This window comes from Anastrepha ludens, chromosome 5 (genome assembly GCF_028408465.1).
Source record: "Anastrepha ludens isolate Willacy chromosome 5, idAnaLude1.1, whole genome shotgun sequence".
NCBI lineage: Eukaryota > Metazoa > Arthropoda > Insecta > Diptera > Tephritidae > Anastrepha > Anastrepha ludens.
In genome coordinates, this window is record NC_071501.1 from 74,782,357 (window position 1) to 74,804,315 (window position 21,959).

At 34.1% G+C, this 21,959-nt stretch overlaps 2 protein-coding genes across 5 annotated transcripts in view; both read right to left on the reverse strand.

Moving 5' to 3' along the window:
* Window positions 1-2,985, reverse strand: part of LOC128863132 (sodium- and chloride-dependent glycine transporter 1) — a 38,134-nt gene extending 35,149 nt beyond the window's left edge. For 2 of the 4 annotated variants that reach the window (XM_054102091.1, XM_054102090.1), the window contains exon 1: window positions 2,750-2,985. The gene's annotated coding sequence lies outside the window, so the exon portion shown is untranslated. Of the gene's footprint in view, window positions 1-2,378; window positions 2,727-2,749 lie in introns of those variants that run through there. The other 2 variants (XM_054102095.1, XM_054102093.1) reach the window with 2 other exon arrangements.
* Window positions 2,986-17,886: 14,901 nt separating this feature from the next.
* Window positions 17,887-21,141, reverse strand: LOC128864249 (adult cuticle protein 1). The gene is made up of 2 exons (XM_054103818.1): window positions 21,031-21,141; window positions 17,887-18,719 (listed from the first exon to the last, which is right to left on the reverse strand). The coding sequence occupies exons 1-2, from the start codon at window positions 21,034-21,036 to the stop codon at window positions 18,354-18,356; spliced, it is 372 nt and encodes a 123-aa protein (XP_053959793.1). The 5' UTR covers window positions 21,037-21,141; the 3' UTR covers window positions 17,887-18,353.
* Window positions 21,142-21,959: the final 818 nt, after the last annotated feature.

Here is a 21,959-nt window from a genome sequence, read left to right on the forward strand (position 1 = left end):
AGAAAAGTCCCTCAACTTTAGACAATGTCGCATTAGGTGCGGAAGTTTAAGCAAATCCCCATCAGATAATCGAGGAACTGCCAAAAACTCTTCAGTCGACCATCCAAAAACATTTGCAACAAATTGTAAAACAAACGAGCAGGTGTTTGGGTTCCGCATAATCTGTCTGAAAAAAATAGAGCTAACCGTTCCACGACATACAACTTCTTGCTTGAACGGTGCTATACAGCCCCGTTTTTTGATTGTTTAAGCACTGCAGGTAACAAATGGGTTCGGTATAATAATCCAAAACGGAAAAGGCAGTTGCTCTCTCTGAATGAAACGCCACAAAGGACTGCTAACCCAAGTTTATATCCAAAAAGGCGCTTTTATGTGTTTGTGGTGGTATTCGTGGAAATATCCATTTTGAAGCTCTTAGTTCTAGTGAAAATGTGAGTGCAGACCTTTATTGTGAACAATTAGAACGAGTAAATCAATCATTATTTGAAAAGTATCCAGCGAAGTATCCGACAATGCGCCTTTTTGAGTAACATAAAAATTTTAAAATTTGGTTGATACCAAAAATGCCATCTCCAGATATTTTGCTGAAAACCCAATTGATTTTTAGCGATCCGCCATTGAAAGTTTGCACAGTAAATGGCAAAAAGTTCTTGCCAACGAGGTTGATGGCATCACTGACTAAAAAGAAAAACTAGAGGGCGTATCCCAAGGATAGAGGAATGCCTCCCCAATTTGCGTGATAGAATAGAAAGAAAATATCTCCCGCGTAATACACAGATCGGCGATGTAAACTTCGTTTAGAAACTAACTTTCCTTGACATTTGATTCATCATATGGGATGCGGTCGAAAGACGATGTGTGTCCTTAGAGCAACAGACTCGCTTTAAAAAATGTGACGTACACAGAGTGGTTTGCGCAGGATTGGTAGCCCAGCCGTAAAAGCAAAGACACTAAATTGTAATGTTATTTTTTTCTTCTGCATTCAATTTACTTGTATGGTTAAGGAAAGAAGAAAAGTAAAAAAGGGCATTATTTTCCGGTACCCCTAATATTTATCTATATAAATACATACATGGTCACAATAATAGCACAGCAGTATTTGTCAAGTTCTGGCTAATTATTTATTTTATGCCTCTTTTTTTAAAATACAAGTGATACTACAACAAAATCCATAAAACTCAAGTTTCACACATTGCACACAATTTTTAAAAAATTAAACACATTTTCACCAAAATTTTAGACTTTTTAATTCGAATTTGTTGATCTAATATTGCGCAATTTTGATACGGCTTTTTTGTTGATTTTCTGCCATACTCGAATACTCGAAATTTGTTTTAAGTGGAAGGAAAGTTTAGTGAAGGTTTGCGGAATTCTGTTTTAATTTTGTGCAAAGTGTGGTTATATGATTTTTATTGTAGTATAATCTTAATTATTATAAAAACAAATATTTAAAAAAATTAAAAAGCATTAAAAAAATTAAGTTGTCAAATTTTGGCAAAATGTCGCTTTTATTATGAAAACTTCTGCAAGTCCAGTAGTTGCATCATAATAGTAAAAATATTTCTATCGCATATCTAAAGTTTTGGTTTTTAGCCTTGAACTGACTTTCCGTTATACTGCCATTTGTTTCATAATTTATTCAGAGACAAATTACGACGAGAGTTTTGTCCTCTTCGTTAGAGAAATTATTTTCCCATTAAACACTTTGCTGATCCTTGCCTTATAATTTGGTACACTGGGTTAGCCGAGAAAAAACGTGGGTGGAGCACTGCACTCGCCAGCATAACTACATAAATTTCTTTGTAAATATGTAACGCGTAAGTAAATTACACACACTGGAATTTGTAATACATATATGTGCACGCATCCAACTATAGAAATACAAATTTATGTATGCACATTTGCTACTTAGATAGGTATGCGCACAAACAAAGCTGGCGCGTCCAACAGCCACAATGAGCCAGACACACAGTCAGCCAATGCCGGCGCCACTCATTTACCTACATGCATATTATGTGTGTGTATGTACATAAGATTGTGTGTGTGAATGTTTGCAAACATATCGACTGCATTGTCTGCCTTATTTATTGTTGTCCAATGTTACGCTATTCTTGTTGCTGCCTTGGCTGACGCAGCTATTTTTAGTGCAACTCGATTACGGCACTGAAAACTCGCAACCACTTTGCCGCAAGAGCGAACTCTTATTGAATTTTTTCACACCTTTTTCATACATTTTATCATAACTTTTAATTTATCTACTTCACTTTTAACATAAAACTGTTAAAGTTTTCATGCATATAAAAAAAATGCTTGTGTTTTATTAGCACTTTTTACTTCTTAGTTTAGACTATTTATTTTTTTCACACTTTGCACTCAACTGTTAGCACAATTTATCTGCTGCACGCTCGCCCACCGTTTCACAACTGCCGCTGCATGCCACGGCCTGCGTTTCGCATTCGCTGCTGCTACACGACTAGAAGTTTTTATTGTTCAACGCTTCCAACACTTCGCTTTAGTTGTTTATGCCGCAGAAATTATTATTGCTGTTGTGTGTTGGTGCTTTTGTCATTGGCTCTGGTGTTAGCCATATCAGCTATAAATTTTGGCTTGCATTTGATTAAAACAGTAAAAAATAAAATTGCAAAATACTTTACGCAACTACCTAGAAATCAAGCACAATAATCACTGTTTGTGTAGTCCGCCAAAGTTAGCCAAAGAAAAGCGGGTAAACAGTAGAAAAATAACTCACGACTTTTGTATTCCACCCGAAAAAGGCGAGAAATCAGCAAAACCGTTCAACACACAACACTCATCTGTCTGGCCAGGCCCGACTTGGCTTATTTTGGCCCGATTTGGCTAGACAGCGCCTGCAGTCGCAAACTCTGTCACTGACTGTGACGCTTCTTCTCACAAATCGATTTCAATCAATGCACCGCTCCGATGCCAACGACGCGAACGACTATCCAAAACAGACAAACAACACAAAACGCGAAGCAATACGATGCGCCACACCGTGTGCCACAATACGATGCCGAGACGATTCAATTTCATTTTCATTGCACTTTTCGCCAAATGTTTGCTTGTTTATTTGCTGCATGGGTATTTTGGGTGGGTCTTTTGTTGTTGGCATTACCTTCTATTATCAGTGGCTATCATTGTTGGTTGGCTGCTGATATTGGAGAGCCGAGGCCTACTACTCGCTCAGTTTGTCAACAAAAGCGCAATGCTATACATATGTATTTGTTGGAGCAACGACATTCTCCACACAAATATGGAATTAGTTGGATTTATTCGCAAATCAAATTTCTCTACTTTTTCTCTCTGAGAGATTTTTGTGTTCGCTTATATTTAGTATTGTTGGTGTAGTTAGTTATTTGCAGTTGTTACTGTGGCTTCAAATAACGACGAGTCGCGAGTCCAAAAGGCAATGTACGGAAAACATCTTCAAATAGTAAGTGAATAATGGGATCGGTAGGAAATTTTTGCGAATTCTCAATTTCATTAATTATTTTCAAATTATTTATATCAAGTTTTTTTTTCAAATTATTTATATCATAGTTTTTGAAATATAATCGTATTTTATTTTGAGACGAGTGTGTTTGTATGCAATTTGCACTACAAATATGAAAGATTAAAAAAATGTTTAAAAAAAAATCTCCCACGACGTCCTACAAAATTTCCTATAAAATGAAACAACTGGATTTCATAAGCTTGAGATCTTATTTAACCTTTTTGGAGAGTGCGAGGAGGAAATCGGTCTCAGAAAGTCAACTTTTGAAATGTGAATGACTTAATGTTATAGCTTATTTCTTTGCATTTTTTAACTCTTTTCCAACATTTTTATTTTATTTTTCAAATCTCCTAATGGTTATTATCTGGCCGATCTCTAACACTGTGAACCATTACAATAAATATTTATTAACTACCCGTTTAGCTAGAGAAGCTCAATATCGTCATGAAAATGGTACAGTTAGAACCCCATTAAAAATAAAAAAAATATATTAAAATTTCAGTGTTTATTTAAATTCTCATTTCCAGTACGAGTCAAGTCTAATTAACAATTAAGAACTTAAAATGTTTTTATCTTTGGTACTTTTTTTTCGAGATAGAATAGGTTGAAATCCATATAGGAAGATGATTTTTGAAAATAATTTCATATAATTTCATATTCAATTTTCGATGCTGCTGTAATTTTATACTAATGTTAGACATGTTAAGCATGGCTCAACATATTCTATTGGTTAAAGTATACTTCATGTTCTCTATGTTCATCTAATATTACTTAATCATATCTGCTGCCACAACTCAGTAAGTTAAAGAGAAAGTTCAATACCCTCATTCACTTATATTGATGGCTTTCAGATTATGGGTGGAATATATGATCGGCCAAGAAAACTAAACTTGTGAAAGCCCGTCATAGTCAAGTGGGATATATTCCCAGGTTTTGCTATCTGCACCAAAATTGTGAGCGTAAATTCACCTGCAACTCATCGGGGACTCGGCAACAAAATTCTGCCCGCTTATTTCACACATATTCACACACTCGTCCAATCAGTTGTTCAAACGGCAAAGAAGTAACTGCGTCGATTTTTATACCAATACCATTTAGAAGAAGTTTGAAATAATTGGAATCAAAAGTTATCTTATAAGTCAAGTCCTTATAAAAAGTGGCGCAAAATTAATTACACTATCAAAAGATTTATAATTTTTTGCAAATGCAACTCGTACGTCAGTCATATTTGACACTTGTAAACTAAACAGTGGAAGTATACTAAAGACAAGCAATAGAGCGTGAAAAGGTAAAAATAAATATTGCTATCAGTCAAAATCATTTTCTGTTTGTTTATTTAGTAAAAAAGCTATTCAAAACAAAATTGGATGATTAATTTTGCGCCAATAACTAGCTAGTTAATTCAAATTTAGCTTCTTGCGACAAGAATTAATTCATAAAAGTAAAGAAGAGCTTCGGGGGAAAAAGTTTAATGTTGATGATAAAATCAAGTTTGCCATTTCTGACATTTTTTTTCGTGGTACAAATTCAGTTTATTAAAAATCTAGTTTAAGCGAAATTTTTTGTATTTATATTGGAGAAGCAAAATAACTTTATATAATTTTGGATTCTTCTTCTTAATGCCGCTAAGTTTTTTATCTACCCTCATAGCTCTCGCAAAAAGAAAAACTTATATTGAACGATGTAGGTGTTTTCTTAAAGTAACTTTTAAAGAAAGTAAAGAACTTCTTTTCCTTTAAGTAACTTTGAGATCGAACTTTCTTTATTTTTATTTTATCTTTATTTCCATATTCTGAACTTTCAAACTCTTTGAGTAAATCACCTTTAGGTAAAAGTGAGCTACAACAGAAATTTAAGCAGCGGGCGTTGCAACGGTTGACGGGTGATTTAATGACTTACGATCAGTGCAAATTTTGAGTCACATTGCATTTTATTATTTATTATTATGATATTACGTAAGCTACTATTCCAACTGTTCCCGTTGGGTCGAACTTCAAAACAAATATAAATATTTGTATATGTAAAAATGAAAGGTGATTAAATATTTCCATACAATATATTTGTGCACGTAAACAATAAAGAAATATGTAAATGAAAGAGAAGCTAATTGCCGAAGCAAGCAAGTGAATTTGTATGTATGTATGTATGTATGTAAGCGCATATCTTAACTGTAATTATATTAAATTAAACGAATCCGGTATGCTAATTAAATACAATACAAATTTGTAAATATTTCCAATTTTTCTTTACAATCTGGTCACAGAAGTTTTTTGCTTGTAGACTCAAAATGAATTTAAGTATAAATAATAAAAAGAAGCATAATACAAGGTGGCGCAAAATTAATCATCCAATTAAGTTTTTGAATAACTCTCTTATTAAATTAAAAAAAATTATATTGAGTCATGGAAATTTTGATTTTGATTGTAGACAGCAGCTGTTCCTTGACAAGTTTCAAATATGATTGACATTTGCAAAACATTGTAGATCTTCTGACAGAGTGATTCATTTTGTGCCACCTCGCAATATAATGAAGTAATATATGTTTACGTCTATGCAAGTTAATTTTTCATATTTCTATAATTGGACAATTCCAGAGGGAAGGGGGAAATGGTGGAGCACAGATTTTTCTTAAACTTTGTAGTTTTGTTGTACTTGGGTTGGCTAAATAACTGTGCTTAAGAATTGGGCACAATTATTTCTATTTTACTATTTTACTATTAAAATAGGAAATAAAAAAATGTATTTTCTTTAGCCTTTTTCCCAATTATTATTGGCCCTGAAAGAAAAAGTAATTTATAAAAAATATAGAGAAATTGTGGGATTTTTTTATTATTAAGAACTAAACAGATAAATAAAAGTTTTTGTAATTTAAGTACTAATCTTATATTATGCAGAAATAATTCTGGGAAAATCAAATTATTTCTTAGAAAAAAATAATTTTTTTTAATTCGAAAAAAATATTTTGGGAAAAAATATTTTCTTACAATTCCAACAAATTTAAAACAATATTTTTTATAATTTCATTAATTACTCAGAAATAAAATTTTTTTTTTCTATAATTTCATTAATTATTCAGAAATAGTGCTGAGAATATCAAAATATTTTTGAAAAACATTATTTCTTAAAATGCGGAACACGTAAAAAATAATTTTTTTTTGTAACTTGCTTAAATACTTTATGGGAAAGTCAAATTATTTCAGAAAAAACATTTTCTTAAATTAAATTAAATATTTTTTTTTTATAATTTCATTAATTATTGAGGAATAAAAGGAAATAATACATTTAAAACAATTATTCTGGAAAGAAATATTTTCTTGAAATTCGAAAAAAATTAAAAAATGAAATAAGTTCATTAATTATTCAGAAATAATGCTGGGAGAATCAACTTATTTTGCAAAAAATATTTTCTTAAAATTCGAAAAAGTAAGAAAAGTAAGAAATATATTTTTTTTAATTTGTTTAAATACTTATCTTTATGGGAAAATCAAATTATTCCGGAGAAAACAAAATTTTTTATAATTCGAACCTTCCTAAAAATATATAGAAATTTTAAAGGAGGTGTTTTATATCACCCCCTACAGAAAAATGTTGCACTACTTATATATAAAAAATTTTAAACTGTTAACAGTTTTGATTTTGAGCGCTTGATTGAATAAAATATGAAGAACTTTTTCTTTTCAAACTCGAAACACAAACTTAAAAAACAGGGAAGAATTCATTATTTTAAATTTTAGGAAATTTCGTTTGAAAATTTTATCGGATTCCATGATTTTTGAGCAATAAAAAATTAGAGCATAACCTCTTGTATAATGAATCGGGCCACCATTGTGTGTGCCACTTTCGTTGAAAGCTTTCCTCGTGCGTAAAAACAATATCGCAGTATATACGAGCTTTTCTCTTTTGGGCAGAAAAAGTCAGCACGTGTCCGATACGAAGCTCTCATTTTAAATACAGAAGTAGGATCACGTCTCCCACCCTTTTTTTTTAAGGCAAAGGGTTAAACAAATTATTAAAAAGTTTTTGTTTTCGAATTCATGTTTGAATAATATAAATTTCCGACTTTTATTTAAATTACTTTTCTTTCCATTAGTCCGGTTTTTAGAGATAAAAAGACATTTTTTTTTATTTAAAATTTCTAAATGGTATTGTAATATTTAAAAAAATAAACCAAATTTCAAAATCTTCTAGCACAGTTACTTAGCACCCCAAGTACTACAAAACAAAAGTTACTACAAAGTTTAAGAAAAATCTGTGCTCCACCATTTCCCTTTTTCTAAGGAATTGCCCCATTATATCTTGATTAGCTTAAAATCTCCAAATGAAAAAATAAAAATAAAATAATATTTTATATAACATTGCAATTATTTATCGGTCAGATTTATGCTATTAATTTTTGAACTTTCCAACTTGAAATTCTCATTCACCAGAGTATTAAAGAGTCGTCGTTGTTGCTACTTCGATGCAAGTATGCACAGGGGATTTGTTTTCAATTGCACACTGAGCATTACTACAGAAACTAAAGCGGTTAAAAACGAATATGTATTACACGGATTTTGTATTAATAATTAGCAAATAGTAGTTAAATGTAACAAACTCGTTTGAATGGTCCGCAGCCATTCGTACAGATTAGAGGTTCATTTGAGCACTCGCTGTGTAGTTGCAATTAAATTTTTTATTCTTATATGAAATAGTCATTTGTCAAAAGGGTGTTTGTTTTGAGATGTAAAAGACGGAAAAATGTCAGTTTAATTTAAAAATGGAATTATTGTATTTAGTCTTGCAAACCTTTGAAAAAATGTATGAATAGGCATTGAAATTCACTGTCAATTTGCCGATTTTCAGCAGGCATTTGATAGCATCGACCGTAGTAAAATAAAATACTTGTTACAGTCTATAAGCATACCAACAAAGCTTATTGAACTTGTTTTTATGGCCCTTACAAATAGGACAGCAAGAGTTATAGTGCAAAGAGAGTGTACGGAACTGTTTTCTATTGCCTCAGGAGTTAAACGAGGAGATGACCTCTCAACGCTGATATTTAACCTGGTGCTACATCGAATACTAAACGAAATAAACCCGAATGGAAGCATCTACAACAAGCCATTCCAAATGTGGGCCCATGCAGATGATATACTAATAATGGCAAAACCTAGAAATGGAGTGCAGGCTGCGTTCAAAAAGCTGGAGGAAAGAATACATCTAGCTGGACTGATAATCAATGCAGAAAAAACAAAATATATGGTCCGATCAAGATCAAACATTGTATCCAATGACCTGTAGTGTGGGGCATACACATTTCAATGTATGTATAAATGAGTTCACTTACTTGGGCATTACATAATCAGCTAACCAAGACATGTCGGTAGCAACCAATGGCAGAATACGGGCAGCCAACAAAGCATATAATACTAATCTAAAATTGTTCAGGTCTGAAATATTATCGCGTGAGCAAAAATTAAAAATCTATAAAGCACTGATACGATCTGTGCTTGCATATATTTAGCTGTGAACTGGACGCTGAAAGCTAACGAGACAAAACAGCTAATGTGCTTTGAAAGCAGAGTGCTCCGAAAGATCTATGGTCCGCTTAGACTGACAGATGGTACTTATCGCATTAGGCACAATGCCGAACAAGAAGACTTAGTTAAGAAAGAAACTATAATAAGACTTATTAAGTCTCAACGACTTAGATGGCTGGGGCATGTTGCTAGAATGCCAAAGGAGCGATCAACGAGAAAGGAAAGAAAGGGGACGCCCGAGGAAAAAGTGGCTAGAAAATGTGCAAGCTGATCTTAGAAATGCGCGTGCAATGTTGGAGGAAAGTGGTGTAAATTCAGATCGACGGCAAGAAGCTGTGAAGGAAGCAAGTAGCGCAGACCGCATAACGCGCAGATCATTTTTGGTTTAGCGCCGTGCTTGAAAATGCAGGAGTTTGTTAAGTGGCGAGACATAAAACTGTTCAGCCTCAGTAAAATTTTATCAGTTAAATAAAAAGTTGGATATATACATACCATCGTCAGTCGTTTTTGGGAGAGGATATGTTATACCCGTTTTCTTGACGGTAAGAAGCAAATGCCATTTATTAACAGTGCTGGAATGATAGTTAAATATTGGCGTATGGATTGAAATAACGAGCAGGTTAAACGTAAATATTACTAGAGTTTTTTTTACAGCTGACAAGAGTGGGAGAACTGATGAGCTTTAGAGGGCTTAAGTACGGAAAGATCATGTTTTTATAGCGCATTCCATTGAAAACCGCTCAAGACAAAATTAAAAACAGTTTTTGAATGAATTCTAGCCTATCTATGTAAATTTGGTAATGTGGGTTCGAGGCTATACGGCATTTCAGGCAAATCTGTTCTAATTCTGTTCAAAGTACTGTAAGGCAATCATTTGCTGCTGGAAAATAAATTTAATTATGTTAAATCTAGTTATGTTAAATTATTCCCGGAAAAATTCCGCTTATTTGGATGTTTTGTTTGTTTTTCCTTTTTTATTTATTTCCTTACCTTTTAATACCAACATTTTTTTCTAAGCTCAATTTCATTTTTCATATTATAAATGAAATAATATAATACATTTTCATAATCGCTACTCACTCCCAATAAGGTCTGCTACCGTTGTGCGTTTGAGAAGAACTCAGCTGAAGTAAGCTGGATGCTGCTTCGATGACATGATTTTTTAGTCGCTATCAGTGAGCAAAAACCAAAACCAACGCAAGACTGAGTCTTGTCGAGGCCCTATGCTCCCGAGTGGAGTGAACAAGGAAAAAGGAAAAAAAGTCTGTTAGCTATGGCAAATTCTTTCATTACCTCAGTCACAGTTGGTATGCCAAGATCACAATGATTCTTTATACAATATGACGCGATTACTATGCTCCGCAGGATTTTGTTTTACAGACGGGGGATAGAGGTGATATACTTCTGGATAGCGCATCACCATAATTGTACACCGTAGGTCCAAACTGGTCTTAGTGATTGTTTGTAAATAAATAATTTATTGCGGATTGTTAAGCTTGGGCACCCACCAATAAGATAATATAGCTTATTCAATTTAAAATGACGCTATTTTTGTTTATTCTTGGCGTGAGTTTTCACCGCAGTTCGGCATCTAGTGTTATGCCTAGATATTTGACTGGCTCATTGATAAAAATTGTAAATAAAAGTTTGAAATCACTTTCTTTTTCATAGCGTTTTCTATGGTGTTATCGACTTTGCGTATTTGATCGAACGTTGAATGATTTACGAGGCTTAGATATCAAGGTAACTTCGGCGAATTTCCAATATATAAGTACTAGCAAACCCGGCCCGCTTCGCTGGGCACACTAAAATAGAATAGATATGGTTTAGAACAGAAAAGATTTGGTTCTCATATTATGTATGTCTTTATTCTCACATTATTTATTTCTTTATTCATACCACGTTTGGTCTCTATCTCGAGACCCTAGTCACGGAGCGGCATGAAAAATACTCTGAACTAAAGCATTTGTTCATTAAAAACCGAATTAAACCAAACCCTATACGGAAACCATCTTCAATACCTTCTTAACAATGTGTGTGAGTTTGGTTTAATTCGGTGCAAAGACACGGCCGGTTAGCGAACACACACAAAAAGTTTGGCATATATTTCGAGACCCTAATCATCAATAGGTATGAAAATTACCCCGTATTAAAGCACTTATCAACAGCTTTCATTTGATACCCATATTGTACATACACAACCAAAGGTTACCCGGGTCCACATTTTGGTCTCTATCTCGAGACCCTAGTCACGGAGCGGCACGAAAAATACTCTGAACTAAAGCACTCACCATCAGCTTCCATTTGATATCCATATTGTACAAACACATTCTAGGGTCCACGTTGTGGTCTCTATCTCGACACCCTAGTCACGGAGCGGCATGAAAAATACTCTGAACTAAAGCATTCACCAACAGCTTCAATTTGATATCCATATTGTACAAACACATTCTGGGGTTCACGTTTTGGTCTCTATCTGGAGACCCTAGTCACGGAGCGGCACGAAAAATACTCTGAACTAAAGCATTCACCAGCAGCTTCCATTTGATATCCATATTGTACAAACACATTCTGGGGTCCACGTGTTGCTCTCTATCTCGAGACCCTAGTCACGGAGCGGCATGAAAAATACTCTGAACTAAAGCATTAACCAACAGCTTCCATTTGATACCTATATTGTACATACACATCCGAAGGTTACCCGGGCCCACGTTTTGACCTATATCTCGAGACCCTAGTCACGGAGCGGCGTGAAAAATACTCTGTACTAAAGCATTCACCAACAGCTTCAATTTGATATCCATATTGTACAAACACATTCTAGGGTCCACGTTTTGGTCTCTATCTCGAGACCCTAGTCACAGAGCGGCATGAAAAATACTCTGAACTAAAGCATTCACCAACAGCTTCCATTTGATACCCATATTGTACATACACATCCGAAGGTTACCCGGTTCTACGTTTTGACCTATATCTCGAGCCCTATCCACCAATAGACATCCAAACTATACGTAAACCATCTTCAATACCTACTTAACAATGTGTGTAAGTTTGGTTTAATTCGGTGCAAAGACACGGCCGGTTAGCGAACACACACAAAAAGTTGACTTTATTTTATATATAAGATAGGTACGTACCTAAAGCTACTTGTTAAATAAACTAATCAAACAGGCATTGCAATTTCTTGACAGCTTACGAAAGACTTCAGCCGTGTTAAATCAAATCCAAGTGACTTTGTACTTTTGTTTATTTCCTTACCAACTTCTTCTGGTGTAACTGGAATAATGGGTTCATCGTACGTAGAGTAGTTTTAACAAGTTCTACTCCATCAGTGCCTTCAGTAGGGCTAAAGGTTTTATCCAAATGCTCAGTAAATATATTTGCTTTTCGCTCGATTGTCTGATATCACTTTCTCTCATCAATTTCACTTTTGATTTGGCCCGTTAATGCATATCCTTATCAAAAGTAGTGGGCCTTAGCTCAGACTCCATTTTTTGGGTAAAAGTTGCGTGTGCAAAGTTTGAAATTTCTTAGGTGAATGTTTGAAAGGAAGCTAACTGGAATTCATTAAGAATGCACCTTTTATAACGAACTTGTTTTTCTAAGCTCAAGCTCATTTTTCATATTATATATTAAATGAAAGGAAATCCCATTTTCAAAGTGCATTTTTATAGTCTCAATGCATTGTTGAGCCACGAGTCATATCGTTTAAGTTGTTGGGGGTATTCAGAATTTTCTAAAAATGTAAACTTTTTTAGCATTTTCTTAAAGTATAATATCTTAAAAATATTGTGTGAAAATTTGAAGTGAATCCGATAAATACTTTTCGTTCAACAATTAACAAGGGCGCTCGGGCGCCCCGGAATGAATAGCTAAAACCTTAAATGCGTTTTTCTCAAAACTATGTTTTTTGAACTGGTAATCACTGTAACTTGAAAGCCGCTCGCTAGATTTCAATAAACCTTATACTACTTCTGTAAAACATAAAAAAAAACTCGTTTTGAAAACTCAAAATTTCGATTTTTTTAAACAATTAATGGTCGGTTTTTTTCTCGAAAACCTGATATTTTTCCAATTTTGAAAAAAACATTAATCAGGATCAATATTATCTATTAATAAAACCAATTTTTCTTGTTCCATTGATTTTAGATTAATCTCCAAGGACTTCTGATGATCACCGCAAGGGACCCCTGGAGAAACAGGCTCCACACAAATACCGATAACTTTTACAATTATTAATTTTTTTTTTTTGTTTTTTGAAATTCTGGTAGTGCTATGATTTTATTTTTGTAAACTAAATCAATTGACTATCAAAACAAATTATTGAAACTATTTTTGGGGCCTCTGACTACCCCTAACTCCTTAACTTGTGTGACTTCATCATCATCAATCACTCTTCTCTTCCAGGTTTCTCTATCATTTGCTAGCGACCATCAGTTTCTGATGTCAATTGACTTCAAAGCATTCAACGCAGTATATGCATCTTTTGCGCGGTCTTCCCCTTCTTCTCCCTGTTGTGGGCGTATAGTCCTTAATGATTTTTTTGTGCGCGAGTGCTTTCCATTCTTATGACGTGCCCATGCCATCTTATTCTCTGCGATTTAATGAACTTGCCTTTATCTTCCCCGTGCATTAAACTGACCAGTTCTGAGTTGCTTCGCAGCATGTACTCGCCTTTATCATATCGCTTCGGGCCTAGGCTTTTGCGCAGTATTTTCCTTAGAATACTTTTATTAACTCTTCTACTAAATTCGTCATACACCATACTTGGGAGCCATATATTGCTATTGGCCGGACTATTTTTCTTGTTGTGAGTAACTTATGACTCCATCGGCATTTGGCAGCTCAAAGCTGCTTGGTCAATTTATCACCATAAGTAGTTGTGTCATTCCAAACAGAACACCCTTTACATGCATTCTCGTGTGTATGTACACGGTATTATTCTATTTACAATGCAAGTATTTGCTTTGATTTTAATTATCCAATTAATGTTGAACTTGTATGGCCCTCGTTGTGCCAAGTTTAGATTCGGACTTTGTCATGGCAGCCGGCTTAATTGTACAATGAAAAAATTCTCATGCGAATAGATATTTTTTATATATTAGAATTTTTCAAACTTAAATAATACTACAGCACTGAAATACCTACAATTTTTTTTAATTTAATTAACTTGAAAAACTTACATTTTCTTAATATAATTGTGCCATGATATGACGGTATGCACTTCAAATATATGGATTTCTTAGCATTTTTCTGGCAAATGATGGCATATGCTTTAAGATTTCATGGATTTTTAAAAAAAGTAACGCCATAAAAATTAAAACTAAACTCCGTTTGTTAGTAATGGGTAATCTAGAAACATTTCTTTTCATATGCTGCGTTAAATAATTACTGCACTTTCTTTCTAATTTAATTTTAGTAATTCTTTTATGAAAGCGTTGTTCGTTCTGCTAAAAAAAACTATATACATTTAAGTATCAAACATCAAACTCTGTAGAAATTATAGAAAATTAAAAAAAAAATATTTACAATAAAAAATTTTAATCAAAATTTAAAAGTCAAATCAGAATTATTGGAAACATTTTGAGTACACAGTTTTATAGTCTATTGGATTTTGTGTCCCAAAGTGGCTCAAAAATTTCGTTAACTTTAAAATGTTTTTTCCTGTTGGTTCTTTGTGCTTGCTTTCATATAAAATAGTGTCGAATATGCATTGAGCCTCATCCAGTGACGGCCGACTTCGTAATATAACTCACTTTGCGTTTTTAAAACTGAGCCGGAAAGTCATTGCATTTATTTAACGAGTGTGGTCCCTTTTTCGAAAAATGTATCAAAAATCCATATTCTGTAGCCTCTTTCTGTAATTATTCTCGATCCCGATTGAAATAGTCGATTTGAAGTCGCTATGACGTCACTCTCAGTTTTAGTGATTCTGTAAAAAAATTAGTCGAAATATTGTTGTGGATGGGACAATGGTGGAAGGCAATTGACTTATTCCATAATATTGGGTTGGGGAAAAAGAAATTTCGTATTTGTGATCGAAATTTGACGCTTTATTTAACGTACTTAGAATTATCCGATTCAAGTCAAATATGCCTCGTTTTGTTCGCAAACTTGTTGTCATTTAGAATGCAACTTCATTATCCCCCCTTTATAAAGCCCCCCTCCTTATTTGCAAGAAACTCAGACAACCAGTTTTCGCAAGCCTCTTTTGAGGCCAACTTGGTATCACCAAGGGCGTTTTGCATGGACCGGAAGAGATGATAGTCACTTGGTGCCAGGTCCGGACTATATGGTGGGTGCGATAGGACATCCCACCCGAGCTCCCGTAGCTTCATCAATGATGTGTGAAGACGAGCGTTGTTCTGGTGGAACACAACACCATTCCTATTGACCAATTATGGCCGCTTCTGGTCAATCGCCTGCTTCAAACGGTCAAGTTGCTCACAGTAGAGGACCGAGTTAAGGGTCTGGCCATAGTTGAGCAGCTCATAGTGGATAATTCCCTTCCAATTCCACCAAACACACAGCGAAACCTTCCTGGCGGTCAATCCGGCTCGCCGCTTCTCGACCAAGATCTTTTTCGCTTGGTGTTGTCGTACGTGATCCACTTTTCATCGCCAGTCACCATCCGCTTCAAAAATGGGTCAAGTTCGTTCCGTTTTAGCAAAGAATCACAGGCGTTGATTCGGTCCAAGAGATTTTTTTGCGTCAATACGTGTGGCACCCAAACATCCAGCTTTTTTGGAATCCAATCTTCTGCAAATGGTTCCAAATGGTTTTGTGGTCTACACCTAGTTCCTGACTAATCGAGTGAATGCTCACATGCCGGTCTCTTAGGATAATTTCAACGATTTTATCAGTCTCTACGACGATTGGCCTACCAGTACGGGGTGCATCTTCGACATCTACTACACCAGAACGAAATCGATCGAACGCTGTGCTGTGGGAATCGTTGCAGTATCAGGCCCATAAACTTTACAAAGTTTTGCCGCCGCCTTCGTTGCATTTTTACCTCTAAGGTAGTAAAAACGTAAAACATGACGAATTTCTTGGTTGGTGGACTCCATCTTTGACGCGCTATAACTTAAGACTGAAGCGTATGATCACAACACTGTCAAAGAGACACTTGTAGTACAGATTGTCGTCCTCAAATCGCTGTTTAGCGTAATCCGATGCAATAAGTACAACGCAAGATATGTTTAATGTCGCGCTCAATTGACAAAATACGACATTACTTTCCCCTCAGCCCAATATTTCAGTGCGTATACTCGATTTAAAGGGTTTCTAAATCGAAATGGAAAATTTTTTCCATATTTGGGCTGAAGATCAACCCGAAGCCATTCAAAAACAGCCATTGGCCTAGAGGAATCATCGGCCTATATTTCTTCAAAGACGAGGCTGGCGCCAATGTAACAGTGAATGGCGAACACTATCGTGCCGCGATAAACGACTTTTTGGTACTGGAAATTGAAACATGTGATCTTCACAACATTTGATTCCATTAAAGTGGCAGACGGCGCTACTTGCCATACAGCCCGTGAAACAAAGGATTTACTGCGTCGCCGTTTCGGTGAGTACTTTATCTATGTAAAGTCTAAATGATTTGTGGGTAAACCAGCATTGGAAGACAACATTACTACAGTTATTCACTAAATACCGACCGAAATCTTCCCTCGTCAGCGCCAGTCATTCAAAATTGGTGTTTACAGATGACCGAACTATGCCTCAGTTGCGGCCAACATTTGAAAAAGATTATGTTGAAAAAGTAAATGTCATGAATGTTTCTGCACAAAAATAATGAAGATTCCCAATCAATTTTAATTTTCGTTGTTTTATTTCAATTTAAAATCCAATACATCAAAAATGATCACCCTCTACAACGGTTACTTTTTATACGTTGCACCCGATAACTTTAAAAACACTAAAATAATAAAGAAATTCGTTTTATTTTTTTATCCTCTTTCGAAATCAGTGCACTTCTCCCTTCGTTTGAATCAATTTTCAAAGCACTTTTGCCACTCAGAAGTGTTTCTTTAGCCATTGAAGAACGTTGCGCTCGCTTTTTATGTTTGATGTTCGGAAACAAAACGAAATCATTAGGTGACAAATCAGGGCTGTAAAGCAGTTGAATCATTCATTCGATTTTTTGAGTACTCAAAAACTCTTTCGTATGAGCCGATACGTGAAAAGGATGATTCGCAACTCCGGCGTTACTTTTTGAATTCTCTGAAAATTTCTGACAAACAAATGGTTGTGTACCACTCAGTATTGGCTATTTTAAGTATATCTAATGTTATAATTGCGATATGAGCAGATTTTTTAAAGAAAAGCATTCTACGATTTAACTATTTCCTTTGCGATGTTTTTACCGCGAATAATTTTGGTTGGATTAAGCTCGCTATGGAATACCCATACTGTCGATTGCTAGTTTAGTCATCTGTTACGATGGCATAGGCGTGCTTTGATCCACCGGGGCTTAATTTGTTGCTTAATGCAGCTAATTTAAAACATTTAACTATCCCAACATCTCTCTCACTGTTCCACATTTTGTCAATTAAAGTGTACAGGAACAATTTTTTCTCGACCAATCGACGTCATTATAATTGACCATTTTGTCGATTTCTTACAGAAATGAGCTACTAATTTTTTTTTGGTTTATGTGAGGAATATCCATAAATGTATGAACAATTTCGGTCACACAGATGTACTTATTTTATCATAATCATAGGAAACGATCTTTATCTCCCATTGGAGCATACGGCCAACACTGTGAAAATCGTAGTCTTCTAACAATTTTACCAACAATTTATCGCTGAAAATAAAATATATATATTTTTTTAAATACAAATGTCCTTTGGTTAGTTTTTAAGTCGCAATCGATTTATTCATTTACAACTTTACTTTTTCACAAGCATATGCAGAAGAAATATTCATTTTACAAAAGTAAGCTTCGATGGAAAAAGGATATAGGGAAAGTAATGAATGAGGAAGGGACTATACAAAATAGAGTATGGTGCTTTGATGATAATATGAGTCACGAATGTTGCGTTGTTGTATTGTTGCGTTTGCGTTTGCTGTTGTGATGAATGTATGGAATTTGACCTACATGATTTTGTTGCTCGTGTTACTTTTTTTTTATTTGTGTGCATTTTCGTTGACATTGTCGGCAGTTGTGTGTTTAAACTTCACTTCTGTGCTCAGCTATTTCTCATTCAAGTCAGTAAAGCATAAGCCGTGTCACCACTATGTAACTTAGTTGTAGTTGTAAGGTGGTAGTAGGGAAATGGAGGGTAGGCAGTCGAACTAGCAGCGGAATGAATTTACAAAGTGCCAGGTGCTGGAGCAACATTCAAATTGGCCACTGAGGAAATGTGTCCGGGCAACGGGGCAGAGTGCACGGCGCCACGAGTTTGAGCCACATAAGCGCCACCGGGTACAGCAGCGCCATGCGCGACCACTACTGCGGGTGCGTGAGGAGCATGGGCAGCAATGATTGGTGGTGAGGCGGCAGCGATCACGGCTGCGGGGGCGTGGGCGGACAAAGCAATGGGAAGGGCCAATGGTCCAGAGACGGCTGTGTAGGAGAGCCCGTGTCCGGCGATTTGTGTAATGCCAGGCAACAAGGGCAGGATCGACGATTGGACACCCATGGCGAGAGCCAAAGTGAAGACTGCGGCGATGACGAACTGTGTGTTGAGTAAGAGAAAAAGAGAGCAAGAGGATAAATTATTAATTATTACATAGTTATAAGATCGGTTAGAAAAAATTAATAAATTTGATAGCAAAACGCAGACAATTTTGTTTATTAGAATACTAAGGCAAGTGCGAGTTTAATTATTTGTATGCAATTTTTTTTGGCATTACTTAATATTTACAGTGGAACTAATATTATTTTCATAACTTTTTCTTGTTTCATAAATTGGGTTAAAAAAATGTTTGCAAAATTGGTTTTAGTCTATAAATATTTAAAGTAAATAATTTGCTTAGTTTATTTTTTTTGTCATTTTTCTATTTATTACGAAACAGCGAAGTTTGTTGGGTTTCTAATAATAATTTTTTTTTTATTAAGTAGGCTTTAGTTGGAACTGTAGGATTTAGTTGGAATTGAAAAATATTAAAAAAAGTGTAATAAAAATATATATGAAATATATATATATTTTTTTTTAATTACGATTTGTATGCCAAATTTAAAGTAAATAGTTGCTTTAGTTTATTTTTTTTTTTTGTCATTTTACAATTATATTTATTAGGACATACCAAAACTTATTTGGAATTCTAAAAAGTGTTATAAAAAATACTTGATGCAAAATATTTATTTCTTTTCAAATTTAATTTTATCTGTTAATATTTATTCAAATTAAAAAAGGGTTAGTCTAATATTCTTCTTCTTAATATTCTTTTTTGTCCTTGTTCACTCAAGTCGGGAGCATAGGGCCTCGACAAGACTTAGTCTTGCATTGGTTTCGTTAATCTATTTTGCGTTCTGACAGGGTAGGTGATTAGCCTGCCGTCTTAATATGTTATGTGTAAACATTTAAACAAAATATTTTTAAAGCCAAGGTTTTTGTGACTTTACCATTTATTATAAAAAAGTAAGTTTTAGTTGAGATTTCAAAATTTGATTTTCATAAAAAGTATCTTAGAGCAATTCATTTAAAAAAAAATCGTTTCTTATCCGTACGTATTTGAACAAAATAATTTTTTTAGCTCAACTATTTGTGACTTTACCATTTAGAACGTAGGAATAAATTTTAGTTTGGGTTTGAAAATTAAATTTTCAATAAAAAATTATTGTCTGTTTAGTTATAGCTTAAGGTGCTGGTCTAGAAATTTTTTGTTTTTCCGATATTTCAAAAGTAGTACCTTAAAAATATACTTTGAAATTTTCATGCGGAAATCCCCAATATTATAGCTTCTACAGCCCAACCCCATTTAACTCGAAGCGACTTTTTTCGACCTGGTGTTATCAAAAAAAAAAAAAAAATATTCAACCGAATTGTCTGAAATATTAATATGTTGTTCAGAACATCAATGCCTACCGCCTGTACTTGAATCATATTACTATTTTAATTATTTCGTTTTTTATTTATTAAAAACTAAAAAAAGTCGATTTTTAGAGTGTCAAATTCAAAACCGCGCCATTTTGTCTAGTTTTTTTTTATTCTAGTACGCGATATAGCTACAGTCATACTTATTAATAATTTGTTTGGTTATTGTGTTTCAGATAAATAGAAGAGCCAAAGTGGACAACACCGTCCAGGTCCAATTTTTCGGGAGGGTCAACTGCAGTGTCTTTTTTTAAATTATTAAAATTAAATTTTTTTTTTTTTTCTTTTTTGAATGTAAAAGAAGTTAGTTAAAAAGCCTAAAAAATTGAAATACCTTTTTCCACTTTTTTTTGGAAACTTTTTTTTGAAAATACCCTCAATTTTCGAGTTCTAGACCACCGGGACCCCTTAAAATGAAGGGATGCAGATCTGGGTAAGTACTCTAGCACTCAATTTTTGTTTACGATGTAAATGCTAGTTTTACTAATTTATTATTATTATTATATGATAATTTATTATTTTTTCTTATTGTTATTACAAAACCTGTTTGGTCACTATTTTATATTTATTTGCAGATTCATTATTTAATATTTTTTCTTAATTAAATTTTAGTCTGTTAAGGATACTGTCGATTTAAGTGTAAGTTAAAGTAATTTTTTTTTTTAATTTCAGCTTCTTTTAATTTTTGCAATTTTTTCATTCAGCTTGCATGTGCTAGATTTATATCTTTTCATTACAAATTAAAGTTATATTGCTTGCTATAATTTTTGTTTAATTAAGTTTTTTATTTTATGTTTTTGGTTTTCATGAAAGCACTCTCTGAATGTTTTTTTTTTCACGTCTGTCAACCATTTGAATATTTTTCTTTTAATTGATTCACTTTGCCTTAGCATAAATATGAAAATGCCTTTAATGCAGGATATTTCATTTTCAGCCTTTTTACACTTACTTTCATTTTGTTGCTGCTAATTTTTAAATTTGACTAATTTAATGCTGTTAAGCAAATTGCTTGTACTTGACCGTTTGGACTAATTTTCCGTTCTGATTTAAACACTGCAACCGCACCGATTTTTATACAAAAAAATATCCATACAATGTATTAGAAACTAAATCAGAACTCTGATGAATGTGGTGAGAGTGGACACAAAGTCGACACCTTTGAATAACAACAATAAATTTCTTGAGCACGCAAATAACTCAAAATATGCATACGACAAAAGGCGGCTATTATTGCTTTTTAATAAGTATTAGTTGAAAAACACTAACCCATAAGAATGTAAAGCAGCTGTCAATATTGGTACGATTAGTGACCAGTAGAATATTGGAGCAATAAATAGAAAAGGTTGAAAAAGTAGTTCATGAAGTGTATGACGTGCGCCTGCGCAACAGCACCACTGAATATCCCCCGCACGGCAGCAATGCTCAGCTAGAGCGAACACCGCACATAGTCTAGATGTAAAAAAATTAAACAAAAGGTTCTTACATATTGTTCGCATGGTTGGCTTTGTCAACGCCTCTCTTTTGCATATTCGCTAACAAGTGTCGCCTTATGTGTGGCCATAAGAGCAATAACAATAAAAGTAGCAATGTTTTCTTAGTCTCCTAACCATTATGTAAAAGTAATAAAAAAATATAATAATAAATAAGAAAGGTAAATAAAGTCTTCCGCCATCGCTCAATGAAACTCGCTGCTGGCCTTATCTAAAGCGTTCGTATACGATTGTATGTGTAGCAAAGGTACGGTATCCCAGCAGTGAAATTGCGATTGCATGCACTTAGATGAACTACTTCCTAAATTCAATCAATATTAGAAATCAAATACTTAACAATTTTTGTTTTGATAGGCGGTAAATTCATGATGAGCCCCAATTTTTTATG